This window comes from Neodiprion pinetum, chromosome 4 (genome assembly GCF_021155775.2).
Source record: "Neodiprion pinetum isolate iyNeoPine1 chromosome 4, iyNeoPine1.2, whole genome shotgun sequence".
Lineage (NCBI taxonomy): Eukaryota > Metazoa > Arthropoda > Insecta > Hymenoptera > Diprionidae > Neodiprion > Neodiprion pinetum.
This window is the reverse complement of record NC_060235.2, coordinates 32,776,902-32,792,324: the sequence shown is the minus strand read 5'-3', so window position 1 is coordinate 32,792,324 and position 15,423 is coordinate 32,776,902. Positions and strand designations below refer to the sequence as shown.

Genomic DNA, 15,423 nt, shown 5'->3' with positions numbered 1-15,423 from the left:
AGTCGACGGATAAGAAGATGAGCTCGAAATACGATAGGAAGAGAAAGAAGTAGACCTCCTCTCAACAAACTGTCACCGGGGGATGTAGGTAGATAGGATTCGGTATCGAGCTAAGGTACGTTTTCGCTGGTGCGAACCGAGCAGAGCGACGAGATCACGAACACAAAACGTACTTCGTAAGCAGACGGTGCTAAAAACTCGGTAAGTCGTACGGTGGTGGCAGTGATGCAGAAAATGACGCAGATATCTCTGGTTCAGCAGGGGTTAGGGAAAAACAAGAAGAGGAAGGAGGATAGGAAAAATAACGGCTAATATTTTGGCTCGGTTTCGCGCTGTAAGAAAACTTGTCGTGAGAAATGGTGAAAGTTTGTCGCAGCGGGAAATGTTTGATACTTGGTGCCTTTATATTTCCCCGGCAACCGCGTCCAGCGAGGAAAGTATTCTTTCCTCGTATATTTAATCATCGATACTCCGAAGAGACTCGGCGTTGGCTTTGCGATTATCACATTATTGGGAAGAAAAAAGGATCGAGTTGAAAAACCGCAGCCTCGGAAATTATTAAAGGTTCTAAAGCGCTTTTGCTGTAACAGCAGCACGAATCCGAACACCCCGAGAGTACAAAGTTTGAAATTTAAACTTTTGAAACGTGCCATAGACCTCTCTCGATTTTATTCATTTTTCATCACTCCTGAGATTCGATAAAAACTTGCAGGACCCAAGTACTAGGGCTTGGAGTAAAATCGGTACCTACGAGTAATCGAATTATTTGCGAAGATCCAGGAAACGTTGGGATATGAATAAAAATATGGAATGAAAATGATTGTCTATCGGAGAGGAGAGAGAAATTAGAAAATTAGGAAGAACCGAGAATAGCTGAGGCGAGGAGAAAAGATAGAAGAACCAGGTAAATTGACTCCCCGTCAATTTACGCCCGGGGTTGGAGTTGGTTAAGCCAGGCGTCTCGCCGAACTCGACATGAAAGCCTTCACTTCGTCTCCCAGACGCGAGGCAGTCGTAATTATATTTTCGTACCGGATTGTTGTTCACTTTTGTCAAAAGAGAACTCTCATATTGCAACATCGACGGCTTGATCTTCTCTCCAGAAACGAACGCGGCACTCTGTCTCAAATATTTCTGCACATACCCTCAACCATTTTAATGATTTTCATTCACGAACAGAAACTGTATCTCTTGCCGTGGATTGTAGAAGAGATAGTAACGATCGTACACATTCCATTTCTGCAATGGTCGCATATAATTGAAATCTTGAAGTATGGATAAATAAACTGTTTCTTCTTGACAAAATTCCCATGGAAACAAACATTATATCCCGCATACTCGGTTCAATGACAAACTTCAATCGGCACCACATCTAAGTATATTTGGCTTCATAAATACGCTGCGATAGAAGTAGTTTAACAAAATCTCTGGTCAATACTCGCATTACTAAAGGAACATTGTACTGAGCAACGCAATGCAAATATACTTGAGACAAAACCGCACTGCAGATTCCTGACGAAGGAACGAGCTTTTCGTTTGACAACGATGGAACGAGTGAGAAGTGAAATCACGGGCTACAGAGACGATTCGTTTAAACAGTCCGGTAAATGCGTATCGGGTAAGGTGAGCAAAAGGGAAGGACGAATAATACAGTTTCGAAGGAAACCGACACCGAGAATACACGGGGCGTGAATTTGCGTTATAGAGAAAATACGCTACCTACAATTTCCCTCGACGTTGTCGTTTCAAGTGGCATTGAAATTGACGCGATCGATGCATTTTGAAACTTGAAAAATATTTCAGTGAATTTGTGGTACTTACCAGCCACGCGTCGCTTTGGCGACTAGAGTTATTCGCCGCTCAGTATGGATCGATGAGGGTTGGAAGTCCGAGCTGACCACCGAGTGACAGACGAGACGCGTCTCGTCCTGGTTCAGGATCGTCAGGTTCCTGGGGGAGGTTAAAAGCCGGGCTACTAAGTCCAGGGCGACCCACGTTCCGGCTGACACAACCCAGTTCGGAAAGTCACAGCCGACCGGCGAGCGACCTGAAAGAACACTGATTTAGTGTCCGACTGATTGCAGTGACAGGGCTTGTCGACGTCTCTGGGTTTAGATCCGTCTTAAATTTGAACGAGAAACGTCGGTCAACGATTCGCGCTAAGATGGTCAAGCGGTAACGGACGTTTTACCAAATTCATTTTTCAAGACGTTGCCTTGTCACTTTGCCAGCATTTGCCGCAGCTATAATAACCACCCCGAACTTCAGTTAACGGTACGACAATTTGAGAGCTAAAAATATGAGCATTACAGTGTCAGCTACCGCGTGAGTAATGATCATTCATATTAATGCGCCGTATACTCTTCGTAACGATATGGGACATTTCGGTTCCAGGCACATCAGTCTCGCTGTCACTCGAGCCGATATTTATAGTTGAATTCGAAGGGAGGTATATTTTTCTATTTGACGTATTGATGTGCGTCGCATTGAAGCTGTATATTGATTAATAAAAGCCGCGCAAACACGGTATTGGGCATTCTAAAAATGTCAGAATATCACTGCGAAGTAATGTAGAAAAAAATGTAAATTTTTCGGGAGTTCTCACCACTGATTCGGACTCACTCGCTAATCGAATTGACGGTTCGACAGGCCACCGCCATGTTTAATCGGTTTTTTGCTATTGTCGGCATACACGGGCATCACCTCTGGAATGTCGCTCTGCCGTGAAACCTGATCGATATTCAACCCAGGCCCTGCTAGCAATTTCACGGTTTGAGATAATTCCTGCAGCTCGCAGCAAGTGATAAAATACCACGGTATCAAATAACAGGATCCTGACGTGATCTTTTTATATGAAAGATAAACAAAACTTATCGAGGGTTACACGTCCCGCTTCGCTGTGTGCAGGGCTTACGATTTTTAATGCGATATAGCCAAGGATATAAGAGATTTGTACTTTCGGGTGGAGCCTGGGTAACAAACAAGACGGGCCATGAGAGGTAAAATTAAAAGAAAATATTATCGGGCCAAGTTCGTCCGAAAGTTGTTCGCCAGGCCGTAATCTGAATTGTGGAAAGTTTAAGTGGAACTACCGACGACGGGGGGAAGGATGGGTTTCTGGCTAAAGCAAACGGGTAACGAACGTTTGGGGAATTCGCCGTCGAGGGTCGGAATTTTTAAGCAGCTTACCGCTTAGTAGAATTTATTGCACTGCACCACGATTCCAAACATTTGCGACCATCTGTCTTCCTAGACGAACATTTTCACAACTGTGAGTAATTTTATACTATTTTTCAATGCGCCTCGAGCAATTCGCACATACTCGCCGAAACTGTTGGAAAAAAAAAAAAAAAACAATGAACCAATTTATCACTAAATGTTCAGAATAAAACATCGACGCCAGTTGTAATTGCGAACAATCCAAGAAATATCAGAAGGCTCCAACGGGATTGAACGTTTCCGAAATACTTGGCGTTTTTTTTTTTAGAAATTTTACTCCGAGTAAACACCAAAAGCAAGGCGACAAAGTCGGAAACCGATTTTTAACATGGCAAGTTTTTTACCCTCGGCTGAATAAGCCACGTTCTGTAAATTCCCGCACAGATTTCCAACTCACAGACTTTGCTCTGCTCTGTTTTTTCCCACAGTTTTTCTCTCAACTATCATCACTTTCAGCTTTCTTTTATCTCCGGAAGAACGACGTAATCCCAGTCTGATCGTCAGCAACGCTGATTGAAAAAAGGGTGCCACGGATCCAGACGGCAGCATTAACGGAGTCGGACCGATTTGACCGAACTCTACGATTATCCTTGTCGATGTTCATTGCTGTTTTAGCTTGTATATATTGTAACCTTGAGTTACGCGAAAAATAAAGGTGTTCTCCGACAAAAAAGCAAATGCAGCAAAAAACAAAAAACACAGGGCAAATTGGTATATGTAAGAAAATATGTGCTTTCAAGTCAACGTCTAGAGAAAGACGGTTTTTATAATAATAGTGGTTGGCGCAGCAGCAAGTAATTCATGTATTTGTAACATTGTTTTATCTTGAAGGGCTAAGATTCCCTTGTCCAAATCACACATATCACATTACTCCGTAAGCTTTGAGCCGTGGCTAATTTTCATTCTCCTTTTTTCCTTTTCTATTTATTCCAGCCATTTTGGTAAAAAAAAAAGTACACGCCAGTGAGACAGATCCCTGACTTTATTTTTCGCGTCTCGGAGATCCGCATAACTCTACAAGAAGCACGTTGGGAGGAGCTGACGACGTAGTGCGACGTCGTCATGCTCACAGTAGAAGTAGTACTAAAGTTTTATGTGCCCTCTTGACTATCCACCATTCACTCGAAAAAAAAATCTTCCGCTCAATGAGGACCGATATATACCACCGAACCGGAGTTCAGTGTGTATTATGATACCATAATTTGGCGAGACAGTGTTTTCGAGTTTGCGATCGAAGGAAGGTCAGAGACCTCGGAGAACGGTGAAAATTATGCTCAATACTACACGGACGGGTGCATCTGATTGTGAGTGTAAAAAGTGTAAAGTTGGGGCGAACGCGTTATAGAAAATTGAGTCTTGAGAATTAATACGGCGAACGCAGACGATGACGAGAGCGAAGTAAGATAATTGACCGTCTCCATGGAAGCGGGCAACGTGCCGTGAATATCGGCATTGCTGTGTCGTTTCAGCCACTCCCTCATCCTAAGCGCGGGTTCAGCCAAAGTCGACTCTAATACCACTCGAAGTGTCCTCCCGCTAGGACTGAACTCGGGTTCCGTCGTGTATTCCGACAACACGGGCTTCCGCCCGGGCGGACTTTTCGCGCCGGTGAAGATCGGCAAGAAAATTCGCATCGCATGATGTAAATTCACTCACTCTGCGTCATGTTGAGAGTCCTGGCACCTTCGGTCGCGCTGAGCACTCCGCTGCATGTGGCATCTCCGCTCTGGGCCAAGTTCCAAGAGTTCCTCCCGCTCTTGGCGTAGATGAAGCACCTGTAGCGGTCCTCGTCCGTTGTCAACCTCTCGCCGTTCAGCCGTGCAACCAGGTAACGCGTGCTTCCCTCCCTCCAGGTAGCCAGGCACTCGAGTTCCTCCACTGCGCGAAAAATTGCAATAACATTTCAAATGGTTTTATGCCATTGACGCATGGCTGCGGCTAGATTGCCAAGCGTAGCAGAAATATAGCGAATTAATTAATCGTAAGCCCGTTCGATGTTTATTCGATCGCGACAGAGAATCGTGGAAATCCCCAACAGCGCGATGATATTAGCAAGTTATCGCATGTAAGCCTGCAGCTTCCCTCCGGTCATGAGTACTTAATAGACAAAACGATTAATCATTCATCGTATCGTTGTGCGTTATTGTTGATTAATACCGTTCTACGCACTTTATCTCATACATATTCAACCGCGCATTTCACGCAACGTGCATACAGCAATGGCGGTCAGTGTAGATTTATATCCATAGAAAATTAACTTGCAGTACCTACTTGTACTTACGCCAGTTATATCAGCTAATACGATCGATCAGAGCAAAGGTTTTTACCTGTGCTTTCGGTGGCGCGAACATCGTGGCAGGCCTGATAGCGCAAAAGGAGCCGCGACTCGTGCGTGCAGGTTTCGGCCACCGAGGGTGGATTCGAGCATTCACCCTGGCCACGGTTGTAGCTGAAGAGCAGGGGTCCCTCGAAGGGGCATCGGGATGGAGCTGCTCCTGATCGGAAGAGCGAGTTCAGCGCGGCGTCTCCGGCGAGCTGAGCACAAGCAGAGCTTAGGCTTACGCTCCCCGAGGGAAGGCAGAACGCTGGAAATTGATCGCAAAAAATATTTTTCTATGGTTAAATCTGGTGTGGTAAGGTGAAGCGGTGATGCGACATCGGTTCGCGAGGTATACTCACTTTCCTTGAACTGGAGCACGTTCGGGTGTTTCTCGTGTATGACCATGCATCGATAACAGTTGTAAGGTCTGGAACGAACGGGAGAAAAAGATACTTGAATAATTATAACGTGTGTGCAAAGCTCCGATGAGTAATGCGAATATCGAACCGGCGGTGGTAGGAGAGCAGAGGTCAGTCTACTAATTTTCATACCAATCTTGCTAATGCAGGTGGTAATTCCTATCCTGAGGAACTGAAAATTTTGCCTTTTAGTCGGATTACGCGAGTCGGTATAGGTACGACGTAATTCCGACCTCGGCTACTCTCGGTAAAAATGTTTATACCGACTTTCTCGTAAAATTTAATTGCGCTGTAAGAGGTATAATAGTTTTCATTAGAGAAGTTTAAGAATTCGGATTGGTTGAAACGTAGGAATAAACACAGGGATAAGTCCTAAAAATGATCAGGTAAACGTCATTCAGCGGATTGTTGAAGTATTAAATTATGATATTAATACTCGAGGAACCATAATCTTAAGGACAACATTCTTCTCTTCGTACGAGTTGGCGAACGATTTATCGAGGAGGAAATTCTGGCGGCTAATTAACGCGTTAAAAATTACTTTCGTTCGCTTTCACAGGCAACAAATCAAATTTCAAGTGATAGGGTTTGGCGGAGCGTTGGCCGAGGTAGAGGGAAAGGCCTGCGAGAAAAGAGATGAAGAGAAATAGAGCGGGAGTCAGAGATGGTGGGACGGTGAGGGGCGGGGAGGGGAAACGGCGAAGGAGAAAAACGGGGGAAAAAGAAACAAGACGAATTGGAATCAAAGTGGATTATTGTTATTATCCCTTGCCAAGATGAAGGCGAGTTTTTCTCGCCCTTGACGTACGTCCATCGGTGTAAGACGAAGAAAAGATTACAAATGCATTAACTTCTTATTCAACACTATAACGAAGGTTAAGCTTCCCGAAATTCCTAAGCTTACGTATAACTACACGTACACTGTAAGGAAGAGCTGCAAAGCCGTTGCGTCAGACTTACTCGTGAGAACAAAGGTAAACTTTAACTCGAGTCCAGTTAAGTTGACTCACCCTAAGTAAGCATAAGTAAGCGTTCAGTGAGGGCAGCGTGACAAGTTTGGCAACTTTCAAGTAGTTCCGCGATACTTGGCCAGACTTTTCGTGCGTCGTCTCGGTTCGGTTAGCCTGCGGTTATACGCGTCTTGCAGCGTTTTCCAAACGTGATCCTAGCCACGGAAAGGTTTTCATCGGCGTTGAATATCGCTTATAAAACCCAAAAACGTGTTCCGGCAAATTGACGTTTCATTTACTCGTTTATAATTCATTATTCTTTCTCGTCATGTGTTTGTTTTAATTTATTTTCAAGCTTGTTACTTTTCTTTTGATACCTTATAATAATTCGCCTTGGCAAAGATAACTCCGTGGGGGCGGATGCCGGGGCACTGGAAATAAATTAAAGATCAGAATGAATTCGCACAAAGCGTGGGGTACAAAAGAAGACAACTAAGTGACGCTTTACTTGTATTTTCACTGCCCTGCCAGCAGGCCAGGTCGGCTCGATCTTTTTGTACGAGTGCAATCGAGTGAAAGCTCTGACTGTTGAAAAAAAATGCGATATTACAAAATTATACAAGAACATTCTTTTTTCGTGCGATTTTCCCTCACCAATTTCGACGAAATGTCCGACACGAATCAGAAATGGAGTAAGAATATGTTACATACCTAGGTATACATATGTATAGTGGAAAACTGTGAATCGATGTAAGGTACGGTAAGAGATGAAGAGTAGATAACCATGGAAAAAGATAGTCTTGCGTTGACTGTAACGAAGGTAAAAACAATTAAGGATTTCTTGCACGGCGAAAAGAACTCGGAGTAGAAAGGTCGAAGTCTAGGGGAAAAAAACTCGATTTCAGTATAGTTATATCCAGCGATACTTGGATAATATTTGTCGGTTCTATGCGCAGCTGGCGAAAGGCGGGGAAGGCGAAGTGGAAAGAAACGTAGGTGTATCGTGCACGTTTTCCTCGCGTCTCGAAAACGAAGGGGAAGACGGATGGACGCGGAGTCGAGGAATCGAGGATCGGGAAAAGGGGTCGCCACGTGCCTCCACTCTTTGCCGATCAAACGCGCTTTAATCTTCTATTATTTACAGGCGTATCATATATTCAGACGTTTTGCTTGTCGCTGCTTAAATAATAGAGGCGTCCATCGCTGGGCGCGGAAGAACCGCCGGGCCGCACAGTTTCCACGGAGCCTCGGATTGTTTTGATAAATGCGTTCCGAAATTCTCATTGGGAAGACGACGGACTGACGGATCTAACAGCGTCCATTAGCCGCAGAAGCCGGGCTGCTCGGGCGTTGTATTACCCTCGTACCGAAGGACGAAATCCGGGAAGCTCTATTCGCGATGAGCGATTACTTACCCCGAGCTGAAATATTTCCAAATTTCAATCCTATCGAACGAACGGAGCCCTTCGCACGTATTTTCGTACAACGCCCGCAATCTTCCATAATCTCGATATCTCGCCGTACGGCATCACGAAATTCCCCAAATTTCCAAGCATCAGGAAATGAATTATGTAATTCAATTAAGAATTTCATCTTGCTATTTTCTATTGCATAGTATATTACAAAAAATATTGTACGAAAAGCGGATCCAGGTCTCTCACGGTGAATTTTTTCGTTCGACATTACTCGACGAACAACTCTGCACATTCCCTTGCAAACAGTTTCGAATAAATCAATTATCTTGACAAAGTACCCGTACAACGAATTCGCGTACAAACTTTTCCTTTTTCTTACCAGGGATAAGGCAGAAAAAATATACAAAATGTATTCGTTTCAATGTACCAACTTTCCTGTGTACAGTCTGACGTATATTCGCAGCTTGATTGATCAGCACAAACGACGCCCACGGGTAATGGACAAAAGCCCTGATAAACAGCGTTGTTTGAATCCACCCACAATTCCGGGAACTGTACAACCTCAAATTCGCGGACCACCAACTTTTATAGGTCACGTATACACATCGCCTGATTCCTACTCGAGGATTGCGATACTGGAATAATATTGAGAACACAACTGGCCTGGCAGGGTTTCTTTCGTTGGTCAAGAATCGCGTGTCGCTTCAACCCTGTGGTTATGGTGGAGTTTAAACTAGCCTCTGCAAAGTTCATTATGCGGAGAAATGCCAATTCCATACATGCATACTTGTACGATATAATTTTTTTATGAAAACCTATCATTTCCAAAATAGCGAGAAAGTTTTCATGTTCTTAAACAAAAGTTCGAATATATCTGTCAAACGGTTTTTTGATAAACTGTTCTCTTTTCATATTCATATTCGACTAAGAATTATTTTGTAAAAACTTGTTCCCTTTAGTAATCGTATAAAAATTTTGAATCTTCGGTCGGGTTACTTCTATTGTACATAATTGTGGTCGAGGCCATCCATTTTCTAAAACATAAATTGGTACGTCACGACTGAATGACAAGTCTGTATAATTCCCTCAATCTGCGATTGTTAATTCATACCAATTCCCTTAACCTCCGTGGACATTGATGTGGATTCGAAAATATGAAAACAATAAGAAAGCAAAGAAAAATGAAAAAAAATAAAACACAAAAACCGGCTGTTCGATACCTTCGGCGGTATTTCATAGCGCGTTTGTCCAATATTGGAATCCGGGATTGGTTGGCGAATGCACAACAAGCATCGAGAAATATAGAGAGTTGTACGATACCACATATCACATATCCCGCAGAACGGTACGCACGGCCGGAAGGTTCGGCAAATGGTGTGTTTACAGAAATATTTTTATACCCTCCCTCGGAAGCCGGGCCGGGGGTTGGAATGGCGAACGGCGCCGTCGGTGTAACAGATTTGAGTTATTGACGGAGGAAATGAAAGAAAAGTAGGTCCGTTCTCGCTTCAACCAACAATAATTTTGTCGCCGAGTGATTTGTGGCAGGCGATTATTGTTTTTGACAAAACTTTCATGCGCGGGACGCGTTCCTCGTCTCCGTGACTCCTGCGGGAATTTATCATTCTTCCTAACTTTCCAGTCACCCCTCACCGAGAACATTTAATGGCATCTCCCAGGCTGCCAACGAATACCTGTATACATCTATACGCATACATGTATAAACACGCAGACGGCGTTCGTTCGATAGCTGGCGAGGTGGAGCGGAGGCATCGTGATCTCCTTACGTTTGTCTGAAATACGAGGTGTGTTCAAAAAGTAAGGTGACTTTTCTAATTTCGCGGGCTATGTCCGTTCGATCTTCGATTTTTTTTTATGTTATGTTGGTACACTTGTCCCGAACATCTGTACACAGTTTCAAGTGTATAGCATGTTCAGTTTGTTTTTGACAGATACAAAGGTGAGACGTATTTTGGTGTGCTCGGCGATTTTTTGCTATCAAGAAAAATGGATCAAAGAATTTGCATCAAATTTTGTGTAAAAAATGGAATTAAGTGCTCCAAAACACTTGAAATGTTGACAGTGGCATACGGTGAGTCTACTCTTAGTAAAAAAAACGTTTATAAGTGGTACAAGCTCTTCCAAGATGGCCGAGAAGATGCCAATGACGAACCTCGCTCTGGACGCCCCAGCACGTCAACAACAGATGAAAACGTTGAAGCAGTGAAGAAAATTGTTTTCGAAAATCGTCGAATCACTATCAGAGAAGTTGCTGAGGATGTTGGCATATCGGTTGGCTCGTGCCATGAAATTTTTTCGGATGTTTTGGGTATGAGACGTGTGTCAGCGAAGTTTGTTCCGAAACTGCTTAATTTTGACCAGAAGAATCGTCGCATGAGCATCGGTTTTTTGACCAAAAACAACACCACAATCATGCCTCAGCCACCATATTCACCGGATTTGGCCCCATGCGACTTTTTCCTGTTCCCAAAACTGAAGAGACCTATGAAAGGACGGAGATTTGCAACGATTGAGGAGATAAAGACTGCATCGCTGGAAGAGCTCAAAGCTATACCAGAAAGTGCTTATCAGAAGTGCTTTGAGGATTGGAAAAAGCGTTGGCACAAGTGTATTATATCTGAGGGGGATTACTTTGAAGGGGACAACATAAATATTGATGAATAAATAAATAGTTTTTCATAAAAATATAAAGTCACCTTACTTTTTGAACACACCTCGTATGGGCAAGAAACTGTCCGCCGGTATATCCTCGCGTTAAAACTGATTCCGAAATCTAAATTCACCGAATCTTGAACGAAGTAACCGTACAACTGTGTATAAGATTAACGCTATCTTGGATGAGGAAACCGAAAATAGAAGGGAAAAAAACATTATTAACCCAACAGGGGCTCGAGGATAGCGGGCGATGATAGGAGGGTAAACGAGATTAAGGAAGGGAGAGGAAGAGATTAGAAGCACTATCACGAGGCTTGTCCGACCGGACTCTGAATCCAGATCCCCGATCGCCGAGTCTGATCCGAGCGCGAGAGGCCGCTCTCGTTAAAACGGGAACACTTGACTTGACGTAAGCGATTCGTTAACGCTTAAATAAATACGACGGAAGGGTAAGCAGCGTCGACGGCTCGAAGTGGTGGATCGGGGTGGGATAAGATCACGCGTCACTAAACCCGTCAGCGTCATTATAACGCGTCGCGATTTTAACGGCAGGTGTCTCGGGTGGTGAAGCAGGACGGCTTTGGGTTAAACGCTATTTTCTAGCCGGTTTTTCGATATTTTCAACGTACTTTGAACGCAGCGTCGCTGCTAGAGCAATAGGAGTTTTTACAGTATGCCATAAGGGTTGACGTAGGTAGTGTATACGTAATTTAGAGGCTTGTAATTATTTCAATTGGGTTTTTGCATGAAAAAATATATAGGTATGCTTCTGGCAGAGCAGGGAAATTGGAAAATAATTTATAAGTCGTATTTTTCCCTTCTCTCGATTCAACAAAAATTTCGGCACGATGTGAGGTCACCCATGCCAATAAGGTTTTTTTTCATAATCCAGAGACCCGATTTGCCTACGCAGCTTCAACTTTTAAACTTCCGTTCGAAATCTGGCTCGTTCTCAACCGTATTATGAGCTTATCGTTAATTGTTTGAATATTCCCGCTCACTTGGTGCTAATTATTGTGTAAAAGGATTCTCTGTTGCTAGCACGTAGAATTCTGATCGAAATTTTCTGAGCAAACTTGCATACATTAGTATAGGTAGGTACGGGTATGAGTATAACACCTTCTATTGTTCTGATCGAAAATAGCTGTTGCGAAAGGTGCCCGCGCGTCCCATTCTGATCGGGAACAAATTTTCGTATGTAAATTGGAAAAAATTTTTTCGATTATCCACCCCCTCGTCTCCGCCACTTTTAATATCCTAACTCCCGGGGAACCGTTCTTCCATCCGTGCACTCCGAAGATCCGTGAAAAATCAACAGCCCTCATTCTCAGCGCGATCAATTTTGGATTACGTCTGAATTTTTTTGGCCTCTCGGTTCGACCGTGTTTACGCAGTGTGCGAACTTCCTGGAGCATGGCACAAGGGATCCGGGAATACGAATAGCTCCTGAATTCTCCCCTGGTTATCCACTGTTCAGAAATTATATTATATATACAGACAATATTATTCTTATGAATAAAATATCAGAGAGAGTCCGTTTCACCTCGCTGCAATCGATCCTCTTCAATTAGCGGCCGATCAAGCGTACGGCGGTGATTTCGATTTTGTGTCCGAAATATCGAGTGTCGAGGATGAGTTCCCCGGGGCCTGGGACACGGGAAGAGATACCTATTGTCACTTGCGGGATTTATTCGGTTAATAAGGGAGCTGCCACGGGAGAAGAGGTGATGTCGGAAGTGGATCGACGCGACGATTGCATCGCACTATCCCGCCGTTCGGAATTAATTACTTGAATTCAAATTACAGCGGTCGGTGAAGGACCTCGCGGCCATTGAATACTGGCCGAGGAAAATTCATCCTGCAGTTATTACCGGTGGTGCAAATTCGAGAATCGATACCCACTTCGGACCCCGCTTCGCCCCGTTTCTAATCTCTACGTATAATCGGACACTTAAGTCGACAGATAATCCCCGGCGATCTCGCTAATTTATTCCTGCACTCCTATCCGTGAGGGGGGGGGGGCATCTTAACGTTGACGTTTCCACTCCGCGATTCGGGCAATTACGTCAATCAAGGCGCATAATTTGCGGTCCGCCGGATCATGATTTCACCCGTAATACGTACTTCGGTGTATCCACATTGCACACTCCGCCAGTTGTTTGCGCAGCGTCACAATCGAGAGCTGCACGTATACGCTGTTTGTTTATTAATTCTGTTTATATTGTCTAATAGGTGGATACCGTGAAAGCGTGACCGCAACACGCCCCTCCAGCTCGAAGGGTTCCGCTTGCGAGAGAGGCTATTGATTTCCATGCATCGTTAATACGCGCATACATATTCGCCCAATGGCGTATCGATACTCGATACGCACACGCACCACCGTAGCGTTTGTTTGATCTCACAATTTTCAAGCAGCGTATCATCGGCGAGGTTTTCAGAGTCTCACTTCGGTCTTTTTCACTTGCTACACGGTGCAAGGATACGTTTCATTTTTTAATTCCGAGTCCTCCAACATCGGGCGTTTTGTTTCGCAGGAAATACAAAGAAAAGAAAGGACGAGAGAGAAGAAAGAGAGAGAGAAAAATAAAACGGTCAATCGCAGCTGAAAGATCGCTGAAGATCAAGAATGGCATTTATCTTCAGTTCAGCTGTCCCTTTGACCTCATAAAGTACAATGGAAACCAAATCGTGGTAATATTTTCACGTTATTACCGATCAATTCACCTTCCCCCATATCTGGATGAGGAAGGATCGCGTCGATTTTTAGTACAATAGAAGGAATAAAACGGTCGAAAAGTCCGAAAGGTCATCATTAAGGTCGCAAGGCTAAAGTTCATGAAGTTTTTGCGCCGGATTCTTGGCTGTCCTAGACCATGGCTGCAGTATATATCTCGGATTAACTCTCGCGTTGAAAATTTGGAATCAAGAAAGTATTTCTACAGGGATACGATCACAATCGGATGTCATATCGAATCGACGTATGGTGAAGATAACTCCAAAATTAATAAAAAAAAATTGTTTTCAATAGAATCGTAACGCTTACAATTTCAATTTTAAAACGTTTATTTCGAACCCTAATGAATACAGCAACGGAGAAGTTTTTCTGAAACGACTTCGTGTGAACTCAATCAAATAACGCAGGGTTATTTTTCTTTCACTGTTAACGCTTCATATTTCGAAGATTGGAGTCACCTTCAATTCGAAATTTTTTTATGGTGTAATTTTGAATTCGTTGAAACGAGGAATATGTTTATATTTTTCACAAATTATGTACCGCATTATTTTTGTTCCTTCTACCTGACTGTATATCCTAATTGCAAAATGATTAAATAAATAAAAAGCCTTCGATTGACAGTCCAGATTAATTCGTAAATGGCACGAGTCTGCAGAAACGTGTTAGATAAACTTATTTTTGTTGATACCCTCAAATTATCAATTTCAAAAAAATTTCACCTGGAGGCAAGAAAATATAAATGCGTAGAAAAAGTTTAAAGATGATGCAGAAAAAAAAAAAGAAACAGGGTTGGCTCAATTTCGTAGAGTCGTTCTCTCTGTTTTATCCGAGTTATAGTTTCGCTACTGGTTGCACATGTGACCGAGTGTAAAAAATATACACGAAGTGGGAAAAATTTATAGGCTGAAAGTCGTTGATCGGTCGTCTAAAATGTAGGTAAAGCGGCGTAAAATTGGTAAAAATATCTATCACACACCGACAGGAGCTGCGATGCGCAACGTAACGTAACTCAAGCGTCCGTGGCACATACGTCTATATATATATATATATAGATCTGTTCTCAAGGGGGTTCGGCGAGTATTTCTTCGGCGTCAAGAGACACCCGTGACGTATAATACATACATGTATACGTAAGTATTTCGTGCAGCGTGCGGTACGGTATAGAAAAATGCTTTTAGGATATTGCCGGTGGTTGCCAAGGGCGGGGGTATATTGTCCCTGTCCGCCTATAACCAAGACTTTGCCCGACCTAGTTTACGTATCATAATGCGTTCAAGCCGCCCTCCGGGCACCTACGATGAATTGTAGAACCGGAAACGCATCCTCGCCCCAGGGTCCTCGGCCGAGCGTTCGAATCGTTTCCCCGATCCCGTCGCTCCGCGACGTGAGATGCTTTCGCTTAGTTCTCATCGTCAGCCTCTCTTCTTCTCGCCGATCAGTCGAGAGCGAAGCCAAAGCCAAATACCGGCGAGCACGGCTTCCTTTACGTACAGGTAATCGTGAACACCCCGATACATCTAATTACCGCGATTGCAAATACGCCCTGGGGGCTCCGCCTATCCGGTGCATGCCGCAAGTTTCCCACTCTCCCCGCCAGCAGGAAATACCCTACTATACTACCGAAGCAGTCTCGCTTCTTATCCGCGGCTTCCGGGGAGAGCCGCACATCCGCGCGCGACTGTGATTATAG

At 43.9% G+C, this 15,423-nt stretch overlaps 1 protein-coding gene across 1 annotated transcript in view; it reads right to left on the bottom strand.

Moving 5' to 3' along the window:
* The window catches only part of LOC124217579 (uncharacterized), a 120,660-nt gene that overhangs the window by 14,388 nt on the left and 90,849 nt on the right, over positions 1 to 15,423 (bottom strand). The window contains exons 4-7 of the mRNA XM_046623420.1: positions 5,899 to 5,966; positions 5,547 to 5,804; positions 4,876 to 5,097; positions 1,822 to 2,047 (exon numbers count right to left, since the gene is read on the bottom strand). Of these exons, the coding sequence (XP_046479376.1) occupies positions 1,822 to 2,047; positions 4,876 to 5,097; positions 5,547 to 5,804; positions 5,899 to 5,966 (774 nt within the window). The remainder of the gene's footprint in view (positions 1 to 1,821; positions 2,048 to 4,875; positions 5,098 to 5,546; positions 5,805 to 5,898; positions 5,967 to 15,423) is intronic.